This window comes from Schistocerca nitens, chromosome 6 (assembly GCF_023898315.1).
Source record: "Schistocerca nitens isolate TAMUIC-IGC-003100 chromosome 6, iqSchNite1.1, whole genome shotgun sequence".
NCBI classification, from domain to species: Eukaryota; Metazoa; Arthropoda; class Insecta; order Orthoptera; family Acrididae; genus Schistocerca; species Schistocerca nitens.
Window position 1 is genome coordinate 739,054,458 of NC_064619.1, and position 19,472 is coordinate 739,073,929.

Sequence of the window (19,472 nt, forward strand, 5' to 3'; positions counted from 1 at the left end):
AGTGATACGAGGCCGTTGGAATCCAGCACGGCGTTCCGTATTACCTTCCTGAACCCACCGATTCCATATTCTGCTAACAGTCATTAAATCTCGACCAACGCGAGCAGCAATGTCGCGATACGATAAACCGCAATCGCGATAGGCTACAATGCGACCCTTATCAAAGTCGGAAACGTGATGGTACGCATTCCTCCTCCTTACACGAGGCATCACGTTTCACCAGGCAACGCCGGTCAACTGCTGTTTGTGTATGAGAAATCGGTTGGAAACTTTCCTCATGTCAGTACGTTGTAGGTATCGCCACCGGCGCTAACCTTGTGTGAATCCTCTGAAAAGCTAATCATTTGTATGTCACAGCATCTTCTTCCTGTCGGTTAAATTTAGGGACTGTAGCACGTCATCTTCGTGGTGTAGCAATTTTAAAGGCCAGTAATGTACGTAAACCTAACTAACCTAAGGACATCACACACATCCGTGCACGAGGCAGGATTCGAACCTGCGACCGTAGGGGTAGCGCGGTTTCCAGACTGTAGCGCCTAGAACCGCTCTTCCATTACGGCCGGCGACACAAGAGGGGAAAATTACTTTCGTCCTTACGTTTTACTCATCAGTGCATTATCTTGATGCTTGCAATGTCTATTAAGCTGCTAAATGAGGACATTTACTTTGTTTTTCGTCTCTTTGTTAGACTTCTAAAAAAGAGAAACTGATGCTCCACAACTTCCATCTTATACAATTTTGCTACAAACTGGTCAGTTCCCAGCTATTGCAGATCTCATGTAAACGTAGAACAGTAAATGTAGAGAAACAGCACACTAGTCTTGCCTTATCCTACATAACGTCACTTAAAATAAACAATTAAAAAATACTGACTTTTAAGACAATTTCTTCCTTATACGCTTTGTGCATATTCCGGGAAAGGTCTGAACCCCTAAAAATCCGCTATCTGGCTACGCTCATGAGATGAACAGCTATTTATTTACATGTAGATTCCCTAAGAAAAATAACCTTTCCAGACCCTCTGGCTACAATTCTGTATATCAACTTTTACTGCTTTAGCTGCAACAGAAGTATTTTTACAACTGGAAACCTCAGGTACACATTTACGAATCTTCAGCCTTTTCATAATGCGCAAGTGCTGCCATTTCTTGGGCGTCACTGTGAAAATACCGGCGAGTCAGTGTAGCAGTACACATCAGCTAGTGACCACCAGATCACACGGATCTGGTTGGTTCGCTGTAGTCCACTATGAGATTCAATATTGTTATTCAGCATGATCATAATTGAATTATCATCTTAGTGCTTATTACGATAGAGAATGTTTCGTAATGAGTTATGTGAGTCCAGAAAATGAAGCCAAGAGAACAAAGTACATTTTAAAAAGGGAGTACATATTTTTGTATAAATATTGCATCTGAAATCATTAAAAAATACCTTAAGTGCATTACCACATAAATAAACATTTTCTTTCCTCCAGGAAGAATCCAGATCTGTATGGACTGAGGCAGGCGGAAAATAATGTGAATTTAGATCTCCACGCTATCGAAAATGTATAAATGATAGGAATAATGTTATTATTACATCAGAAGTGAATTCAAAACTTTGTATTAATCTGTAGCTTTTACAGTGTGAGTACCATGGGAACACATCTCGTTTGAGGCTATTATTTTCCTGGTATCTGGTACGGGTTCATTGTGTCGTCAGGTATTTGCAAAATGTCATTGACTGCAGTTATCCGTTAGAGATCTGAAGAAGGAGTAACCATGTGATATTCTTGCTGAGTAAGTACGATGTGAAAGTCCTTGGTGTTGCCATAGGGTGACTTTCATTTTTCAGATACGACTTTTGCTTAGTGCGAACCACTGATTGGGTCCACCCCACAGAAAATGAGTTGGATGCAATCTAGGGTCCATAGGATAAGGGGAAGGCATGGTCCCATGCTGCTATATTTGCAAAAGTGTCATACACATCATATTTATTTTTCCTTTGAAAAACTATCGCTCAGAAATACTTTAGCAATATAAGTATGAACCAATTATTTCATTCCTTTGAACTTAATCATTGTTATTCCTGTATTAACTTTACTAACACAGTCTCTAAACCTAATTTACACCATGTTTGGGTGCAAATACAACGAGAAAATCTGATTTGATTTATTAAGATTCTCATTGTTGGATAAAATGTCGTTTTATGCCCTAGAAAGTTCAAATACAACCTGAGGAACATGATGAGCTCGTTAATCGTTTTTGGTGAATTTTTTATTGAGCTTGAAGCCCCTCTCAGCTTGATCGTTTACAGTTTTCAGTTTAATAACTAGCGTTTACGAAATTTTGGTTTTCATGCCACTCTGAACAATCTGTCTTAAGGCATAGGTCACACAAATTACATATAGTGAGAAATACTCTTACTCCCCCAAATGGGGCCTCCCAGCCAACAATGCCATACGATCATTTCCATTTTTTTCTTACCGTCTTAAAAATACACTGACAGATATCGCAATGTGACTGACTCCTACACGAATGCCTTCAATATTTTTGTCACGACTCAATGCATTGCTCATTTTCAGTTTTTATTCAGGAGACTACTTCGGTTCAAAAGTAGGCAAGGGGACGGAACAGTAGATAGCTAACACAAATAATCTTACAGTTTTGTAAACTCGCGATCAATATGACATTTATGAAGATTTGAATGATACTGAAATCGTAGACGGTGCTGTGGCTTTACAGACAGCTCACAAACGTGCTTCGATATACACTCTGACACGTAAAATACAAATAGCAGAAATTTAATTCTCTACTTGTGGTTGTAGTGCAGATTCATCACCGATCATAACACATTTTCAAGCAGTAAATGTGTGTCCCCTTGAATCTTGTGGACTAAGGAGGAGCGTAGAGTGGAAGACGTAGTGCCAGAGAGCAGAAAGCGGACGTGTACTGCTGCCGATCTTGAAAACCAGCATAAACATTCTGGCTTCTGTTGAATGCAATGGACAATATTCATAAAGTGGAATAAGAAATTGTTTCTTGGCAGGGGACGCTATGCCAAGACAAAAATTATCATTAATAGGCAAATAGCGACATGTTTCAAACCAAATCTGGAGAAAACGAAATATTTTGAGTACTGAAATGAATTACTGTATGAAGCAATGCTACAAATCATCGTCAAGCTAAGTGTGTTGTCATAAGTAAGTGTTTATAGGCGAAGAGAAGTATGTGCATACAAGAATTTTTCGGGGAGGCTATTAAACACTCTCATCGAGTAGAGGAATGTTTTGGAAACTGTACACCATGACAATTGCATGATGTGTGACTGAAAAGTGGGCTATTGTTCACAGGAAAACAACATGGAAGCATTTGGAACGCAGCAGCATAGAGGGAATTAAGAGTGAAGGGGGCTGATGCATAAAGTAGAGGGGTATGGGAGAAATAGAAGAGGAAAAAAATTTTGGAAACCTTAGCGGAAGAAATGACTGTTTGCTGAGGCATCTGCTGTGGTGCAAATAGATAAGAGATTAGAAAAGGCAGGAAGGAATAAAACACAGTATTAAACGAGTCAGTTATAAAAATTATTACAGAAGACAGCGTAGACTTACCAGCAGTCACTGGCTTACTCGTTGTGGTAACAGATTTAGAAAACTTCAAGTTATAAGTACGAGGTGTGTGAGAAAAGGCTGAAATCAGTGTGAGCGATCTGGCAACGCTGTGTTGTTCTACTTGTGCACAGCTGTGTGTTCATTACTTCCAAATGTTCAGGCCGAGTTTCAGCTCAATGCAGCCGTCTCGTGATTTTTGAGAGCGCCATCCGTGAAGTTGTGTTTTTGTAGTGTGGTACGAAAATGGAACAGTAGAATTTATAGCAAGTTTCGCGTCAAACTTGGGAAATCTGCGATGTGACCTTTGAAAAGTTGAAACATGCATTTAGGAAAGATTCCTTATCAAGGGCACAAGGTTTTCACTGGCACAGATCGTTCCTGGAAGGCCGAGAACACATAAGAGATGAACGTCGCTCAGGGAGACCTTCAATATCAAAAACTGACGAAAACGTCGGTGCTCTTGTGAGATCACATCCGCGTTTAACGAGGAGGATGATGGGTGACAAAAATCCAACGAAATGTTTTACGAAGATGTCCAAGAAAGGCTCAGGAAAAGGCTAACTAGTGAGATGGGATATTGCAGACAAGTGGATGCTGTATTACGACAACGTCCCATGTCACATGGCTACTTCCATGAAGGAGTTTTTAATCTCAAAAGTCGTTCCTATTTTCCACAGACCCCCTATTCAACTGATCTGAGTCTTTATAACTTTTTCGATGCTTGGCATTGAAAAATGCCTTAAAACGGCGTCATTGTGGGACCCTGGAGAAGATTCAAAAGAATCTGACCAATATGCTTAAAGGCTCTGCCAGCTGAAGTCTTTCAACGCTGCTAATAAGACTGAAAAGACGGACTCCGCTGGTGTGTAGCCACCGAGGGAACTGCTTTGAAGGAGACAATATTGTCGTTTGAAAAAAATAAAGACTTTGGAAGATAAAAAATAAGTCTCATTACTTTTCTCACATACTACACATAACTGATGCGTTTTTAAAAAACCGTGAAGATTTTTACTCACAGTGCCTACTGAGGAAACTAATGAGACGAATTATTGACAAAATACACTGACCAGTCAAAACATTGTGACCACCTATCTATTGCGACTTAGGAACGGATAAGAGTGGCTACGCGGTGTTTCATGGAAGCAATGACTTGGTTGCTCACTGGAGGGACTTGGCACTACATCACACAAGTCGCCCAATTCCCATAAATTCCGGGGAGGGTAGCGATGAACTCTGACTCCACGTTCAGTCTGCCGAGCTGGGGCGCCAGAACATCAATTGTAACTCCCCCCTGCGTTCATCGAACGACTCCATCACAGTCCTAGGCGTGTGACATGGCGCATTGTCTTGTCGAAAAATACCGCTGCCGTAGGGAAACATGAAGGACTGTACGTCGTCTGCGACCAGCGTACTCCTTGGCCATCATGGAGCCTTACACGAGCTCCACTGGATCCACGGTTGACCACTCGAGTGTTCCCCAGGTCACAATGGAGCCGCGGCCAGCGTGTCTCCATCCCACAGTACAGGTGTCACGGAGCTGTTGCCCTGGAAGACGAAGGATTCGGGCCCTCCCATCGACACGATGAAGAAGGTATCGGGATTTATCTGGCAAAATGACGCTCTGGCACTGCACCAATGTCCATTACCGATGGACACGCGCCCATTTCAGCCGTAGCTGCCGATGCCGTGGTCCTAACATAGGGACACGCACGGGTCGTCGGCTACACAGACCCATCGTTAGGAGTGTTGAGCGCACTGCGTGTTTGGACACGCTTGTACTCTGGCCAGCAGTAAATCACATGTTAGCTGTGCCGCAGTTCGCCGCCTGTTCTGTTTTACCAGTCTGTGTAGCCTACGACGTACGACATGTTTACTGCTGTCCATCCAGTCAGTGTCTTTAACTACTGTTAACGCAAAAACTCGTCAACTGCTTCTATCCTGATTAACTTTCGGTGTTCTGGGCGATCAGTGTGTTTACCCGTGATTTGCAACGTACCTAAGCAACTCTGACATCTTGGGACTGAGGAAGAGCAGACGGAAGCCGAAGCTGGTCTTGAGGCCCGGCGCGAACACCTTCTTCCCCCAGCTGCGGAAGACGGCGTCCGGGTTGCGCTGGCTGTCGGACTCGACGCCGAAGCCGACGGAGACGATGACGTCGGTGGTGAAGCGCGCCACCAGGTCGCGCACCTCTGTGGGGGCGCCGCCCGCCGCCAGCCGCTCCACCACCGCCGACAGCTCGCGGCCGCAGTCGGCGATCGTCTGCGGCAGGGGCGGCGCCCGTTAGCCGGCCTTCTCGGTGCCAGAAACAAAGAGGCGGGGAGCGATGTACGAGGCGTGTTTTTTAAGTAAGTGCCGTTTTGAAATTAAAAAAAGACGTGCTATGATATCTCAATAATTTTATTTTTACATGAAAGCCTGTACCTTGATCTACGCACTGACGCCATTAGAGTCTGATTCTCCCTTGTTTACGTTGTGTACTAAGTGTTTAAGATGCCTCCGATAACCGTGAGTCCCGCTGACTGTGAGGTATGGGCTGTTATAAGATTTTTTAGCGCTAAAGGCCTAGAAGTGATGAATATTCATCGTGAGATCTGTGCAGTTTACGGAGAAAACATTATGAGTGATGGAATGGTAAGAAAGTGGGTGATAGCATTTAAAGATGGCCGCATAAATGTGCATGATGAACAACAGAGTGGGCGTCCTTCGGTCGTTAATGAAAGTTTGGTGCATAAAGTGGAGAATAAGGTGAGACAAAACATACGCTTTACGATTTCCTCCTTTGGGGATGACTTTCCTAATGTTTAAAAAATGGTTCAAATGGCTCTGAGCACTATGGGACTCAACTGCTGAGGTCATTAGTCCCCTAGAACTTAGAACTAGTTAAACCTAACTAACCTAAGGACATCACAAACATCCATGCCCGAGGCAGGATTCGAACCTGCGACCGTAGCGGTCTTGCGGTTCCAGACTGCAGCGCCTTTAACCGCACGGCCACTTCGGCCGGCTCCTAATGTTTATCGCAGTGTTTTGTATGGCATTGTGAACGAGCAATTGAATTACCGAAAATTGTGCGCACGTTGGGTACCGAAAATGTTGACGGATGTGCACAAAACCAAACGTTTAGACAGTGCATTGACTTTCCTTGAGCGGTACCACAACGAAGGTGATGATTTCATAAGCCAAATTGTTGTGGGCGATGAAACATGGGTGGACTACGTCACACCAGAATCAAAGCAACAGTCCGTGGAGGTTCAGCAAGGGCTTCGTTTTGCTGCAAAACAATGCCCGTCCGCATCTGGCGATTGAGACCAAAGACTTCACATCTTTTCGATGGGAAATTCTAGATCATCCTCCGTACAGCCCAGATCTTGCGCCCAGTGACTACCATCTGTACCTGGACTTGAAGAAACACCTGGGTGGTCAGCGGCTTCAAGACGATGATGAAGTCAAAACAGTGGTGATTCAGTGGGTAACAAGTCAGGCGGCAGACTTCTATGAGGAGGATATTCAAAAACTGGTACAACGTTATGACAAGTGCCTCAATATTGACGGAAATTATGTAGAAAAGTAGAGTAAGGTACACGCTTTCATGTAAAAATAAAATTATTGAGATATCGTAGCACGTTTTTTTTTCAATTTCAAAACGGTACTTACTTAAAAAACACGCCTCGTAAAATTAACCCAGAAAATGCGATTAGACATTCGTTTTGCTGAGGAGATAGCGAGCTTATTGGCTCCTACAGCAGACGTACCAATTCTGCAATTAAAAAGATCTCTAATAAATCAACCGACTACAGGAACTAACTTTCTTCAACCAGTAAGTACCGGCAATGCCACGATCGCTTGCTGGAAGATCAATTGGAGGGGGCTCACAGTTTTCCTTTTCATCATTCAGCTAACACGAAAATCTCACAAGTTGATGACTTTCCTTAAAATTGGAGCCGTTACTTTCAAACGTGCGATGGGAGCACGCTGGCATGTGGGTTCTCAGATTGTCGGCATGCTGGAAGGATTGGCGCCAGACAAGACCTGCACCTTAAACACGAAGCAGCGCCCCACGCATCTGCGGGCGTCTGCTCGCCCGTCCTGTCCGGCCACCACGTCGCCTACTGAGGGCTGCCACAGGGACGGCCCGCCGCCCTCAGACGTCGGGCGAGTCGCTTCGTGTGCGGCCGAAACGTGGCCGTTATCACCCTAACAGAGGGCGGCGCAAGTGAAAGCCACCCAGACGAGTGGGAACGACTGGACCTGAGTGTGTGACGCGCACACCTCGTTACGCCCGCCACGTCCACGCCCGTTCTGAGCGTAGTGAGAGAAGCAGTACAGAGGGGACGGTGGTACCCACAGGTCATGGTGTTCATTGTGCAAAATTACGTGTCAACAAAGTCGTGAATAAGGTGTAGTCAATTTTTATGCTGTCAAACTGCCACGCAACGAGGAGTCCGAAAATGGGGTCACACGGGATCTGTTTTGAACAAGTCAAAAAACCATTCCGAAACTCGTCTGCACACAACAAAATGTGGCTCCAGTTCACCAGAAAATGCTTCAGAGTCCTAACAGATCGAGCCTACGCCTGTCGCAAGAGAGCAGCGTATCTCGTCTATCTTGCGAACGAATACTTCACTTGCACCTGCTCGTGCACCCCTACCGACTATCTGTTGTTCCTGTATTAAAGCCGGCAGATGCTCCTCAGCGCCTGCGGTTTTTTGAGTGTCCGTTCACTGAGGTGACAATGAATGACTTGGCCTGGTTTCACCTGGTTTCAGCTCACAGAGTCATAGTTTCTCGGCAGCGGAGCATCCACATAACCTCCTCGAAACAACACTCTACGATCATAAGGTTGGGGCTTGGTCTACAGTGTGTGCATGTCGCATTATTGGTCCCACGTTCTTTTATCAGAAATTGGCTTTGGCGCGTTACGTTGTCAACATTTTGAAACCACTTGTGGCAACAGTAATGGAGGATGAAAGATGTACTGTTACTTCTAACAGGATGAAGCAACTGCCCATACAGCCGACCGAGCCTCGGAGCACATTTACACAACTTTCACGCATGACATAGCAGAGGTTAGTCTGTCCGCAGACCCATTTGGCCACCCATGTCACCTGATCTGTCAGTGTGTCATTACTTTGTCTAGCGATTCCTCAACCATGAGGTGTATCGCAGCAACCCTCGTAGTCTTCCAGACCTGCGGCAGAACATTTCGGATGAGATTGCAGCAATCCCAGCAGTTCACCTTCGACCCGCCGTCAGCGACTTCCTGATCAGGGCCCAAAACCGCCAACAGATGAATAGTGGTCACTTCCAAGGCCTGCTATAGGCAGACTGGTACTAGATTCACTTACCTCTGATGTGTTTTTTTGTACCCTGGAACTCTGTTCCCTGGGCCATTTTTATTTGCCCCGTCTTGTACAACACGCAACACGGCTGCCTCTCCACAACATTCGAAGCAGCACTGCACTTACTGAGGGCATCAGCCATCTAGCACGACAGGTGGCCGGGAGCTTGCACTGACTACTGCAGCTGTAATTTCACACATCATTGCTTTGAAACAAAAGTCCCCAATATCTTTATGGTTATTTTTCCAACTGTCACCATTCAGTTCCCAACACTAAATCCGGCAGTAAATTCTTCTTTTTCCTATGCAGTTCATCTAACTTTTAGTCCATGGGTACAACCTCCTCCTTCCTCTCTGATGTTCTGCTGTGATTTTCAACTCACAACAAATGGTTAGTGTGGTGTCACCGCCAGACACCACACTTGCTAGGTGGTAGCCTTTAAATCGGCCGCGGTCCGTTAGTATCCGTCGGACCCGCGTGTCGCCACTATCAGTGATTGCAGACCGAGCGCCGCCACACGGCAGGTCTAGTCTAGAGAGACTCCCTTGCACTCGTCCTAGTTGTACAGCCGACTTTGCTAGCGATGGTTCACTGACTACATACGCTCTCATTTGCAGAGACGACAGTTTAGCATAGCCTTCAGCTACGTCATTTGCTACGACCTAGCAAGGCGCCATATTCAGTTGTATTCTGAACAGATAATATTGTGAATCATGTACCGTCAAGAGCGACGTTCATCATTAATGGATTAAAGTTAGCCGGCCGTGGTGGCCGTGCGGTTCTAGGCGCTTCAGTTTGGAACCGCGTGACCGCTACGGTCGCAGGTTCGAATCCTGCCTCGGACATGGATGTGTGTGATGTCCTTAGGTTACTTAGGTTTAAGTAGTTCTAAGTTCTAGGGGACTGATGACTTCAGATGTTAAGTCCCATAGTGCTCAGAGCCATTTGATTAAAGTTTAAAAGTAAATACGTCCGCTTTCTGAATTGTAATTCCTTGTCATGTTCCAGACCTCACGTCAGTATAGTCCTTCCCTCCTCACGCCAGCCTGCGTGCATTTCGGCCTCCTCTCGTAACACGGTGTTGGCTCTTCTGCCAACCCAACAGGTGCTAACCACTCAGTGCTGAGTTTCTAATTGTCAAAGTGACAAGATCTGTGTATTTGTGCCGGATACAAGAGTTTTCACTCCGCTTAAAATAACAATTTACGAAGCGCCTACCTTCCTGGAGCTCTCTTTGATCAGTTCTTTGTAATCTTAAAGGAAATATCCCGATTTCCTTGTTGTTTTTTCCTGCTTCAGTTTTTACTGTGTTGCTGGTCTTGTTGCTGGATTAACTTATATTTCTTGGAAATACATAAGTTCTGCGGTATTGATCGTTTTGGTTAAAATTTTACACTTCAACTGCTAAAGTGACTTCATCCCACCAAAATTCGTGTCTCTGGATGCTCATTTTTTCTGATATTCTGATATAGTTCGAAACAGAGGATTTAGGAGCATAGGAGTAACTTAACCTGCCTACATAAGTTGGTTGTTTAGGACGACAGTTATATAAGTAGCCTATGACTATGCCACAAAGTAAATTATACTTTTTATAAGTGCCATATGTATTGCATATCTCTTTGCACTCTGCATTCCCCAAATATATTTTGCGTTTCTCAATTCCTTTTTTATTTACTAGTTTTTAGTTTAAGTACAAAATATTTCCATAGTGTATATTATAATTTTTATAAATGCCATATGCATTGTATATCCCCCTGCACTCTGTGTTTCTCATATACACTTTTCTTTCCTTAATATCTTTTTTATTTCTAGTTTTTTAGTTTCAGTACAAACACTTCCACAATTACTTTGCAATCTTAATTTACCTAACGAAATTTTATCAATGGCAGTACTACAAATTCGCATAAACCTGGTTTGAAAATTTTATGAGGGACACTTACACTATATGGAATGAAGAGGGTAACTATAGCTCTAGAGTAGGTACAACACAAATATTTAAATTAAAATCTCCGCTGAATATTATCTCATTCTCTTTAGAAGTTGATAAATTGAATAATCCTGCTAGTTGTATCACGAATAATTCACACTGCTACTATTATTATGAGTTTTTAGACCACATAGTTGTATGGAGATAAACATCGATTAATTTACTTATAATCAATTATTCAAAATGACAGTCACAATCGCATTATTTATTTTGACGATTCCAGCGAGCGACCAAATGGTGTATTGGCCTGAAGATGACCCCATCGCGGGTTGAAACCGGTTGGCGGCAAAATAAATAATGCGTTTATGACAGTCATTTTGAATAATTGATTATTATTATGAGATTGTCACGCATTTCTACTTCTCCAGCACAATCTTCAAAAGTTGCTTACTGCAAAATCTAAGAAAATAAATGTTTTTAGATTTGTATTCCTTCTTCAAACAAGTGGCAACTCTGCCATCATCTTGACTTCTCAGAGTGGTTAGCGCCCCCTGAATAACTTTAAATTCCAACGTACAGTCCTCACTACAAGTGTCAGAACGTAGCGAAAGAAAAGCACACAACCGAACTAAACACTCGGGCACGCTAGTGGCAGGGAGTGGGGCGACATGTAGGCGCGATCCATCAGGCCTTCACTTCGGAGCTCTCAGTCGCTCGCTGCGATCCGCGGTTTGGCCGCATGGACACATCGCACGGTATGCCTACAGGCTGCTGCGATCCGACGCTTGGGTGTGGTCCATAACGTAACCACCGAGTAAGCTAGTCCCGTTTCAGAGGGAGTCCATGTGCTAGTGAGTCTTTGTTTGATTCGAATTAGATGATAAATGTTCAGCGACTTTCCGTTTTGCGTGAATGAATCAAAGAAAGAGAACAGAATAATACGTGTAGTGGCTAGTTAGTGAGGACCTCGTAAAAAATCCACAACGGGACAGAGTTTCTTTTGAAAGGGTAATGATGTTCTCCTCTCACATTTCTTTTACAAAATTCAGACATCAAGCCACCATCGGCTGTTTTTCCTGTGATATACTCAAAGAGTGTGCGGCGAAAATACACTCCTGGAAATGGAAAAAAGAACACATTGACACCGGTGTGTCAGACCCACCACACTTGCTCCGGACACTGCGAGAGGGCTGTACAAGCAATGATCACACGCACGGCACAGCGGACACACCAGGAACCGCGGTGTTGGCCGTCGAATGGCGCTAGCTGCGCAGCATTTGTGCACCGCCGCCGTCAGTGTCAGCCAGTTTGCCGTGGCATACGGAGCTCCATCGCAGTCTTTAACACTGGTAGCATTCCTAGACCGGCAAGGGAACTTGCTGTTCCAACAGGACAATGCACGTCCGCATGTATCCCGTGCCACCCAACGTGCTCTAGAAGTTGTAAGTCAACTACCCTGTCCAGCAAGATCTCCGGATCTGTCCCCCATTGAGCATGTTTGGGACTGGATGAAGCGTCGTCTCACGCGGTCTGCACGTCCAGCACGAACGCTGGTCCAACTGAGGCGCCAGGTGGAAATGGCATAGCAAGCCGTTCCACAAGACTACATCCAGCATCTCTACGATCGTCTCCATGGGAGAATAGCAACCTGCATTGCTGCGAAAGGTGGATATACACTGTACTAGTGCCGACATTGTGCATGCTCTGTTGCCTGTGTCTATGTGCCTGTGGTTCTGTCAGTGTGATCATGTGATGTATCTGACCCCAGGAATGTGTCAATAAAGTTTCCCCTTCCTGGGACAATGAATTCACGGTGTTCTTATTTCAATTTCCAGGAGTGTAGATGATGTGCATTTATTTATTTATCTTTTGCACATCCTATCTCAATCTTCGTATGTCCTCATTGTATTATTTATATTTGTTTTTGTGTGTTGGCTACTTTTCTGGCGTTTAAGCCGAGTGTGGTAATCTGAGTGTTTATCTCCACGACTGACACCGTCTGCTATATATGGGGGCAGATGTCATGGATTCTGCACTGTAGTTCCAAGTCGTTACCAACTCATGACCACCACCCCTGGGTGTAGAAATCAAAGACGCAAACGTAACTGCAGGTGCAGTGTGCCATGGTGCACTACCCTTAGCAAACCCAGCTCTCCCGCCCGCACTGACCGGAAACAGAGTGGGTCTTCGAGGGCGCCATGTTAGGCACTTTGGCGCTGACTGTGAAGGAATGAAGTTCAGTTTTGTACTTACTCCGAATGATCTCAAGAATGTTGGTATTGTGTGTGAGATTTGTAAGATAGATTAGCACTAATCTGTTTCTTTCGCAGGGAATGCTTGCAGAAAACACAAAGGGATATTTGTTTTATTATTTAATGTTAGGATTTCCACCTAGGAAAAATTTTGTTTGTCAGATCTTTGTCTTGATAACGGGGGTGAAATCATGCGTATGTGTAGAGGTAAGTTTGAATTATTTATTGCATGTGGCAGAATAAGTCCTAGATTTAATCTGCGTGTAAACTATTTTGCTCAGGCAAGAACAATTTCACGATGAGTAATGGATTCCTTTCGCTCTAGTAGACCTCGTGGTTGGGGTGTGGACAGACAAGATGGAGACTGTGTGCTTGTTCCATATTACTTTAAGTTAGGATGCATCACAGTATTAAATTGAAATAATCTTGCGTGGAGTAATTATTGAGCGGAAAGCACGATTTTGTATCTCAGCCATTGACTCTGGTGGACCACGTGGCCATCAGCCACACGGTCTGTGGAAACAAAGCCTGCTTACAGCATATTGAGTGAGATTCTTTTCATGTGTAGTTATTAGCTTTAGAGTGTATGAGTGACTTCTTGCTAACTGCCAGGAACGGACACATGGAAGGTAAATGCCATTGCTTTTACAGCCTATAGACGGGCATGGCACGAGGCAATGCAAAGTGCTGTTCCTAAGGCATACAAAGAATAGTAGTAGGCAGTGCGTGAGAGTGCTGTACCTAGGTAGAAAATTGTGTGAAGATTATTAGGCAAGGATTGCAACAAGGTGAGCGAGATGGAGCAGAATTGGCCTGCTGGTCCACGAGCTACAGAATTAGCGAATACGCAGTCCTTGACTAATTCAGTTTTAAGATTTATATCGGAAAAAAGATTTGTTTATAATTGAGGGAAATAATTTTGTTGAATCTCTAAAGTTGATCATTGGAAGTAGGTTACTGTTCTGAAAGGGACTCATGGATTGCAAGCTCTTCAGTTGTATATGCAGTGGGAATAATTATCTCTTACTAATACTTTTGAGCTAGAAGAAATTTCAACGAATGATTGAGTACAAGTATGTGAGAATGTGTGTGAGTACGCAGAGGAGAGGGAACATTGCCATTACTGGACAAACTGGAAAGGATCAGTTGCAAACAGGGGACAAACAATATGGATGCCAACCTCATTTTTGTACTGAACAATAAGGCAAGCTATTAAGTTTCAAAACTACCTACATTTTGTATGAAAAGAATGCGCCAGAATAATAATCTAATCTTGGACAGTACATGCAACTATCGCTACACGTTAACCTAACAATTTCATGATCAGTTGCTAATGAAGTCTTTCAATTACTAACTAAGATGTCTCATATGTATATTCAGGGGGGGGGGGGTATGTCTGCTGTTCCAACTATTAATTGCATGAGTCAGTTACCAAATCCATCAATTATAACAGGTATTACTATAAAGAAAATTATTACAAATGTTTGGGCTATAATAACACCATTAAAGATTTGGTCATCTCTGATTAAACATCTGGGTTGTCGTAATTTCGCACATGTAAGTGTTCTTATTGATGTTCCTACTTTTCCTGCTGATGCTCCAAATAGAAAGTATGAAGCACCATTGTCCCTATGGTTTGTTGAGAATAACCAATTTTGTAGTAAAATGACTGACGTTATAGTTGGTGGATTATTAAAGCATTCATGAGATTTTTCTATCTTACCATTATTGGTGTTATATTCAATTATGATTCTAGAGTGCAGTTTTAGAGGTGTGAAGATTTACTAAGACCTAAAAGATTGTTCTCTTAATTATAAGTTTGAAGGTTATTAGTTCATTTAACTTAAGTTGTTTGATAATGAACTGAAGCTTAATTTTAAAATCAGTCCCATTGTTGAAATTACTATTGTTATAGGAAGAACGAATATTGATTTTTAAGACTTAATTTTTATTGATAATGAGTTGTGTATGCATGATATAATGAGTGTTGAAAATATAATGTGTGTTAATAATAAAGTGTAATGGTAGTTAATACTACTGTAACTGTTATAAGAGTTATGTTATTTTTCATAATCGATTATCCAGGTTAATGGGACTAGTCTGAATGGTTAATAAAAAGCAGATACATTACTTCTGGAATCCACGAGTAAAAATCCAAGGCAGGGGGTAACCCCCAAGTGATAATAGTGATAGGAATATTGTAAATTTAATATCTGTTTTTACATTTCTTGCCAAATAAATATGATTTATGAAGAAGAAATTTATTATCTTAAATATCAAAACTGTAATGAATCTTAGTAGGGAGTAGAAATAAAATAGAGTTCATAAGTACTTTCTCTGACAGTTAACGATCTAATTATTCATCCCAGATTGTTGATTGATGAATATGCCAGAAGCTGCTTTATTGACATTTGATTTAATTCCCTATGGCTCCAATAATAATTCTTTGAATTATAATTATTCAAATGGCTGTTTGTATTTGAATGCACTATGGGAGTACTATTATTCGAGCAATATTTTGTCATGTTAGGCAATTATTTCAACTTGATACACCTGTAACTTCTGGAAATCAAAAGTGAAATGGTAAACCCACAGTCTTTAATAGTAATCTAAATCTGATTATTATTGATGGATCTATTCTATTCCCCATCCTATTTCAGTCATCAAAATTGGAAGTAATAATATTGTTGATGCTGTTGCTTGGATAATAAAATATTTAATTAATGAGTCATGCATTATTATATTTTTATTTCTTGTTAACAGGGGGATAAATGAGAGAACGTTGATCTCTAGCCCTATTCAATCTTCAAATCTGGAGTTTGTTGAGATACGACAGGATTGCTCCTATCATTAATTTTGAAAGGATGAGAAGTTTTTTAGAGTAATTGGTCATTAAAAAGGGGGGACTAATACCTCTATAAATAGAGAATGAACGCATCACCTTAATGTGCTTACCTTTTTATATTACATTAAGGTGTATGATCCATGTTTGTTTTTGATATTAAGGGAGGTAGTTTAGTTCTTTCTTTTGTAATTTTTGTTTACCTAATTTACCCTTCAATCAGGCACTTGATATTGTTATTTAATATATAAATTAGAAGTATTTTTAAATTGGTATATCTATGGTTTTCTTTGTTTTTTGTTAATTTTATTTTTCCTTATGGCACTCCCTGTTTTTAAAATTCTTATTATCAATAATTTATTTTAATATATTAAATTTAAGTGAATATATACTTTATTAATATCACTTGATTATTTTAAGTCAAATATGTTTATTAAAAATTGTAGCTAGTGTGTTTTTTGGAGAGGAAGAAATTATTGCATAATAGGATGATTAATTACATGAAATTAAATGTTTTAAAATATAGTCATAGTATAAATATTGTTATCTTAATATAATCAATTACCTTAATTATAATAATATGGTTAATAATTATATCACTTACAACAGTTAAAATAAAAATATTTAAATTAACTTAACATAAAAGTAAGCTTCTTCATCTCCCAGTACCTACTGCAACGTACATCCTTCTGAATCTGCTTAGTGTATTCATCTCTTGGTCTCCCTCTACGATTTTTACCCTCCACGCTTCCCTGCAATACTAAATTGGTGATCCCGTGATGCCTCAGAACATGTCCTACCAGCCAATCCCATCTCCTAGACAAGTTGCGCCACAAACTCCTCTTCTCCCCAATTCTATTCAATACCTCCCCTCATTAGTTACGTTATCTACCCATCTAATCTTCAGCATTCTTCTGTAGCACCTCATTTCGAAAGCTTCTATTCTCTTCTTGTCCAAACTATTTATCGTCCATGTTTCACTTCCATACATTGCTACACTACCTACAAATACTTTCAGAAACGACTTCCTGACACTTAAATCTATACTCGGTGTTAACAAATTTCTCTTCTTCAGAAAAGTTTTCCTTGCCAGTCTACATTTTATATCCTCTCTACTTCGCCTATCGTGAGTTATTTTACTCCCCAAATAGCAAAACTCCTTTACTACTATAAGTGTCTCATTTCCTAATCTAATTCCCTCAGCATAACAATGGAATTTGTATGGGTGACAGTTCACCATATCTCCAGGCCACAAATGTTCGTAATTTGTTTGTAGAACGTTATGCACAGTTCGAGTGAATGATTACGCCATCTAAAACGCCCGTCTGAAATCCATCTAACATTTGTGGAATGTAATTGAGAGGTCAGTTCGTGCACAAAATGCTGCACTGGCAACACTTTCGCTGTTTTGCACGGCTGTAGAGGCATCTCGGCTCAGTATTTCTCTACGGGACTTCCGACGAGTCGTCGCGCGCCTTCCACGTCCAGCTTGTGCAGTACGCCAGGCGAAAGCGGGTCCGACGTGGCACTACGCGGTGTGCCGCGGCTTTTCCCACCTCGGTGTACTGTGATTCGGTTAGGGGCGCGCATAGCGGAGGGCTGGCGGCGGCGGCGGCGGCGGCGGCGGCGGCGGCGTCACCTGGAACATGAAGCGCAGCTTGCCCGACGTGAAGGCGGGCGTCAGCTTGGCTCGGCGCGCGCGCCACTCGGCGCCGCGCAGGAAGAACAGCTGCCGGTTGACCGGCTCCTCGTCGTCCAGGTAGACGCCGCGGTCGCGGAAGGCGCCGAAGTCGCGCACCAGCACCCGCCGCACCAGGTCAGGGTCGCGCACCAGCAGCACCGGCCGCCCCACCGAGTACAGCCCCACGAAGCGCTCACCTGGCGACAGCCGTGTAGTGTGTGGGTGGGTGGGACGCCAGTACTGCACTCTCCAGCCAGCTCCCCTTTCACACAGACTGGCTACAATTGTCTACATTAAATTTTACTTTCTCTTAGTTAGAACAGAAATACTTTCTCGCAGTGGAAACTTCATGCACAAATTTGTGATGTTCAATGCTTTTATCGTGTACAAGTGTTGCCAACTATTGGGCATCGCTATAAAAACGTCGACCAATCATTGTAGCAGTGTACAGCAACTTGTGACCATCAGAATACGCGGAACTTGTTGGTTTTTTAGACTCCACTGTATAAATGAATGTCAATGAATGTTAATTATTGGATGACCAGCCTATTTATTACAGAAGTGACCATTTCAAAATTAGTTATTTTAGTCCATAAAAAGAAGCCGAAGGTACAAAGTATATTTTGGGAACAGGTACATATTTCTGTATAAATTTAGCATCTAAAATCTTAAAAATCATCTTAGAGCGTTGCATCACAAAACAAAATGTTTCTTCCTCTAGAAAAAATGCAGATCACAAAGATGTTTTCCAAATACACACACACACACACACACACACACATCTCCGATGGAACTTCTTGAGGGGCACAACCTGACACTCTCCATACAGTGGTGTCGTATCTTGAATAATCTGTGGCCGCATACTGCGCGCCAGTAGGGTACGACAGTGTCCATGACAGTAAGGTAGAAATGAACGATACTATGAGAACCACAACAGGCACCAAGGTCAAATCTTCTGCCTCGGCTGTCTGTTCTCAGTAACTTTGCTCCGCCGCAGTTTTGACGACAGGAAGCAATAACATGCGAATAGATTAATAACTTAGAGTTTTCCAGGAAATTCTCCTCAGTCCATCCAGCATGCATCTTACGTCAAGGAAACCGTAGTGGACAGCGCTGAAGATGTGTGGAAGCAGAAATTTAAAAAGAATAAAGACATACGTCGTCGTGGTCTCCAAGACCCCCCACTAATATCGGGGTTACAACTGCCTAGAAGAACCTAGTGACAGCTGAACAGGATCTGATGTGGACACGAAACAACTGACTCTTTCAAGTGCAAATGGGGACTCTCAGACTTCACATTGTGAAACTTCAGGGCAGACAGTTGATCATGTTGTAGATCAATGTCCCAAGAGAAGTTTTGGAGACCGGAAGGATATTGTCAACGCTTCTCCCGCAACACTGAAATGGATAAACTTCCTTAACATCACTCTATAAGGTCAACTGAAACCAGAGCTCTTGAATATTACTTTTGTATTTTATTGTGTAAATAGTGGCGTGAAATATTTATGTATATCCATGCGATGAATAATAAGTACACTAGTCATTACGATACTGGCTCACCACTAGACTAAAAACTAAGCAATGTCCTTTTAAAATTTTACGGATTGCGTAGATTCCACGAAACTGTTCCACTGGGTTCACATCGGGAACCTGGGAAGGCCAATTCATTTTAGGAATGTTATTGAGCAGAAACCATTGTGTCACTAACGGTGTTTTATGACATGGTGCCGTATCGTGATAATACAAACAAATTGTCGATTACTCGCCCTGGTGCAGTTCTAACACTACACGAATGCCTCACGGCTTTATGCTCCGGCGGCAGTTAGAGCGTCGACTTGG

General features: G+C 42.6%; 1 protein-coding gene across 1 annotated transcript in view; it reads right to left on the reverse strand.

The window, feature by feature from the left end:
• LOC126262713 (cytochrome P450 6k1-like) overlaps positions 1-19,472 on the reverse strand; it is a 145,733-nt gene that overhangs the window by 56,524 nt on the left and 69,737 nt on the right. The window contains exons 3-4 of the mRNA XM_049959497.1: positions 17,592-17,830; positions 5,589-5,851 (exon numbers count right to left, since the gene is read on the reverse strand). Of these exons, the coding sequence (XP_049815454.1) occupies positions 5,589-5,851; positions 17,592-17,830 (502 nt within the window). The remainder of the gene's footprint in view (positions 1-5,588; positions 5,852-17,591; positions 17,831-19,472) is intronic.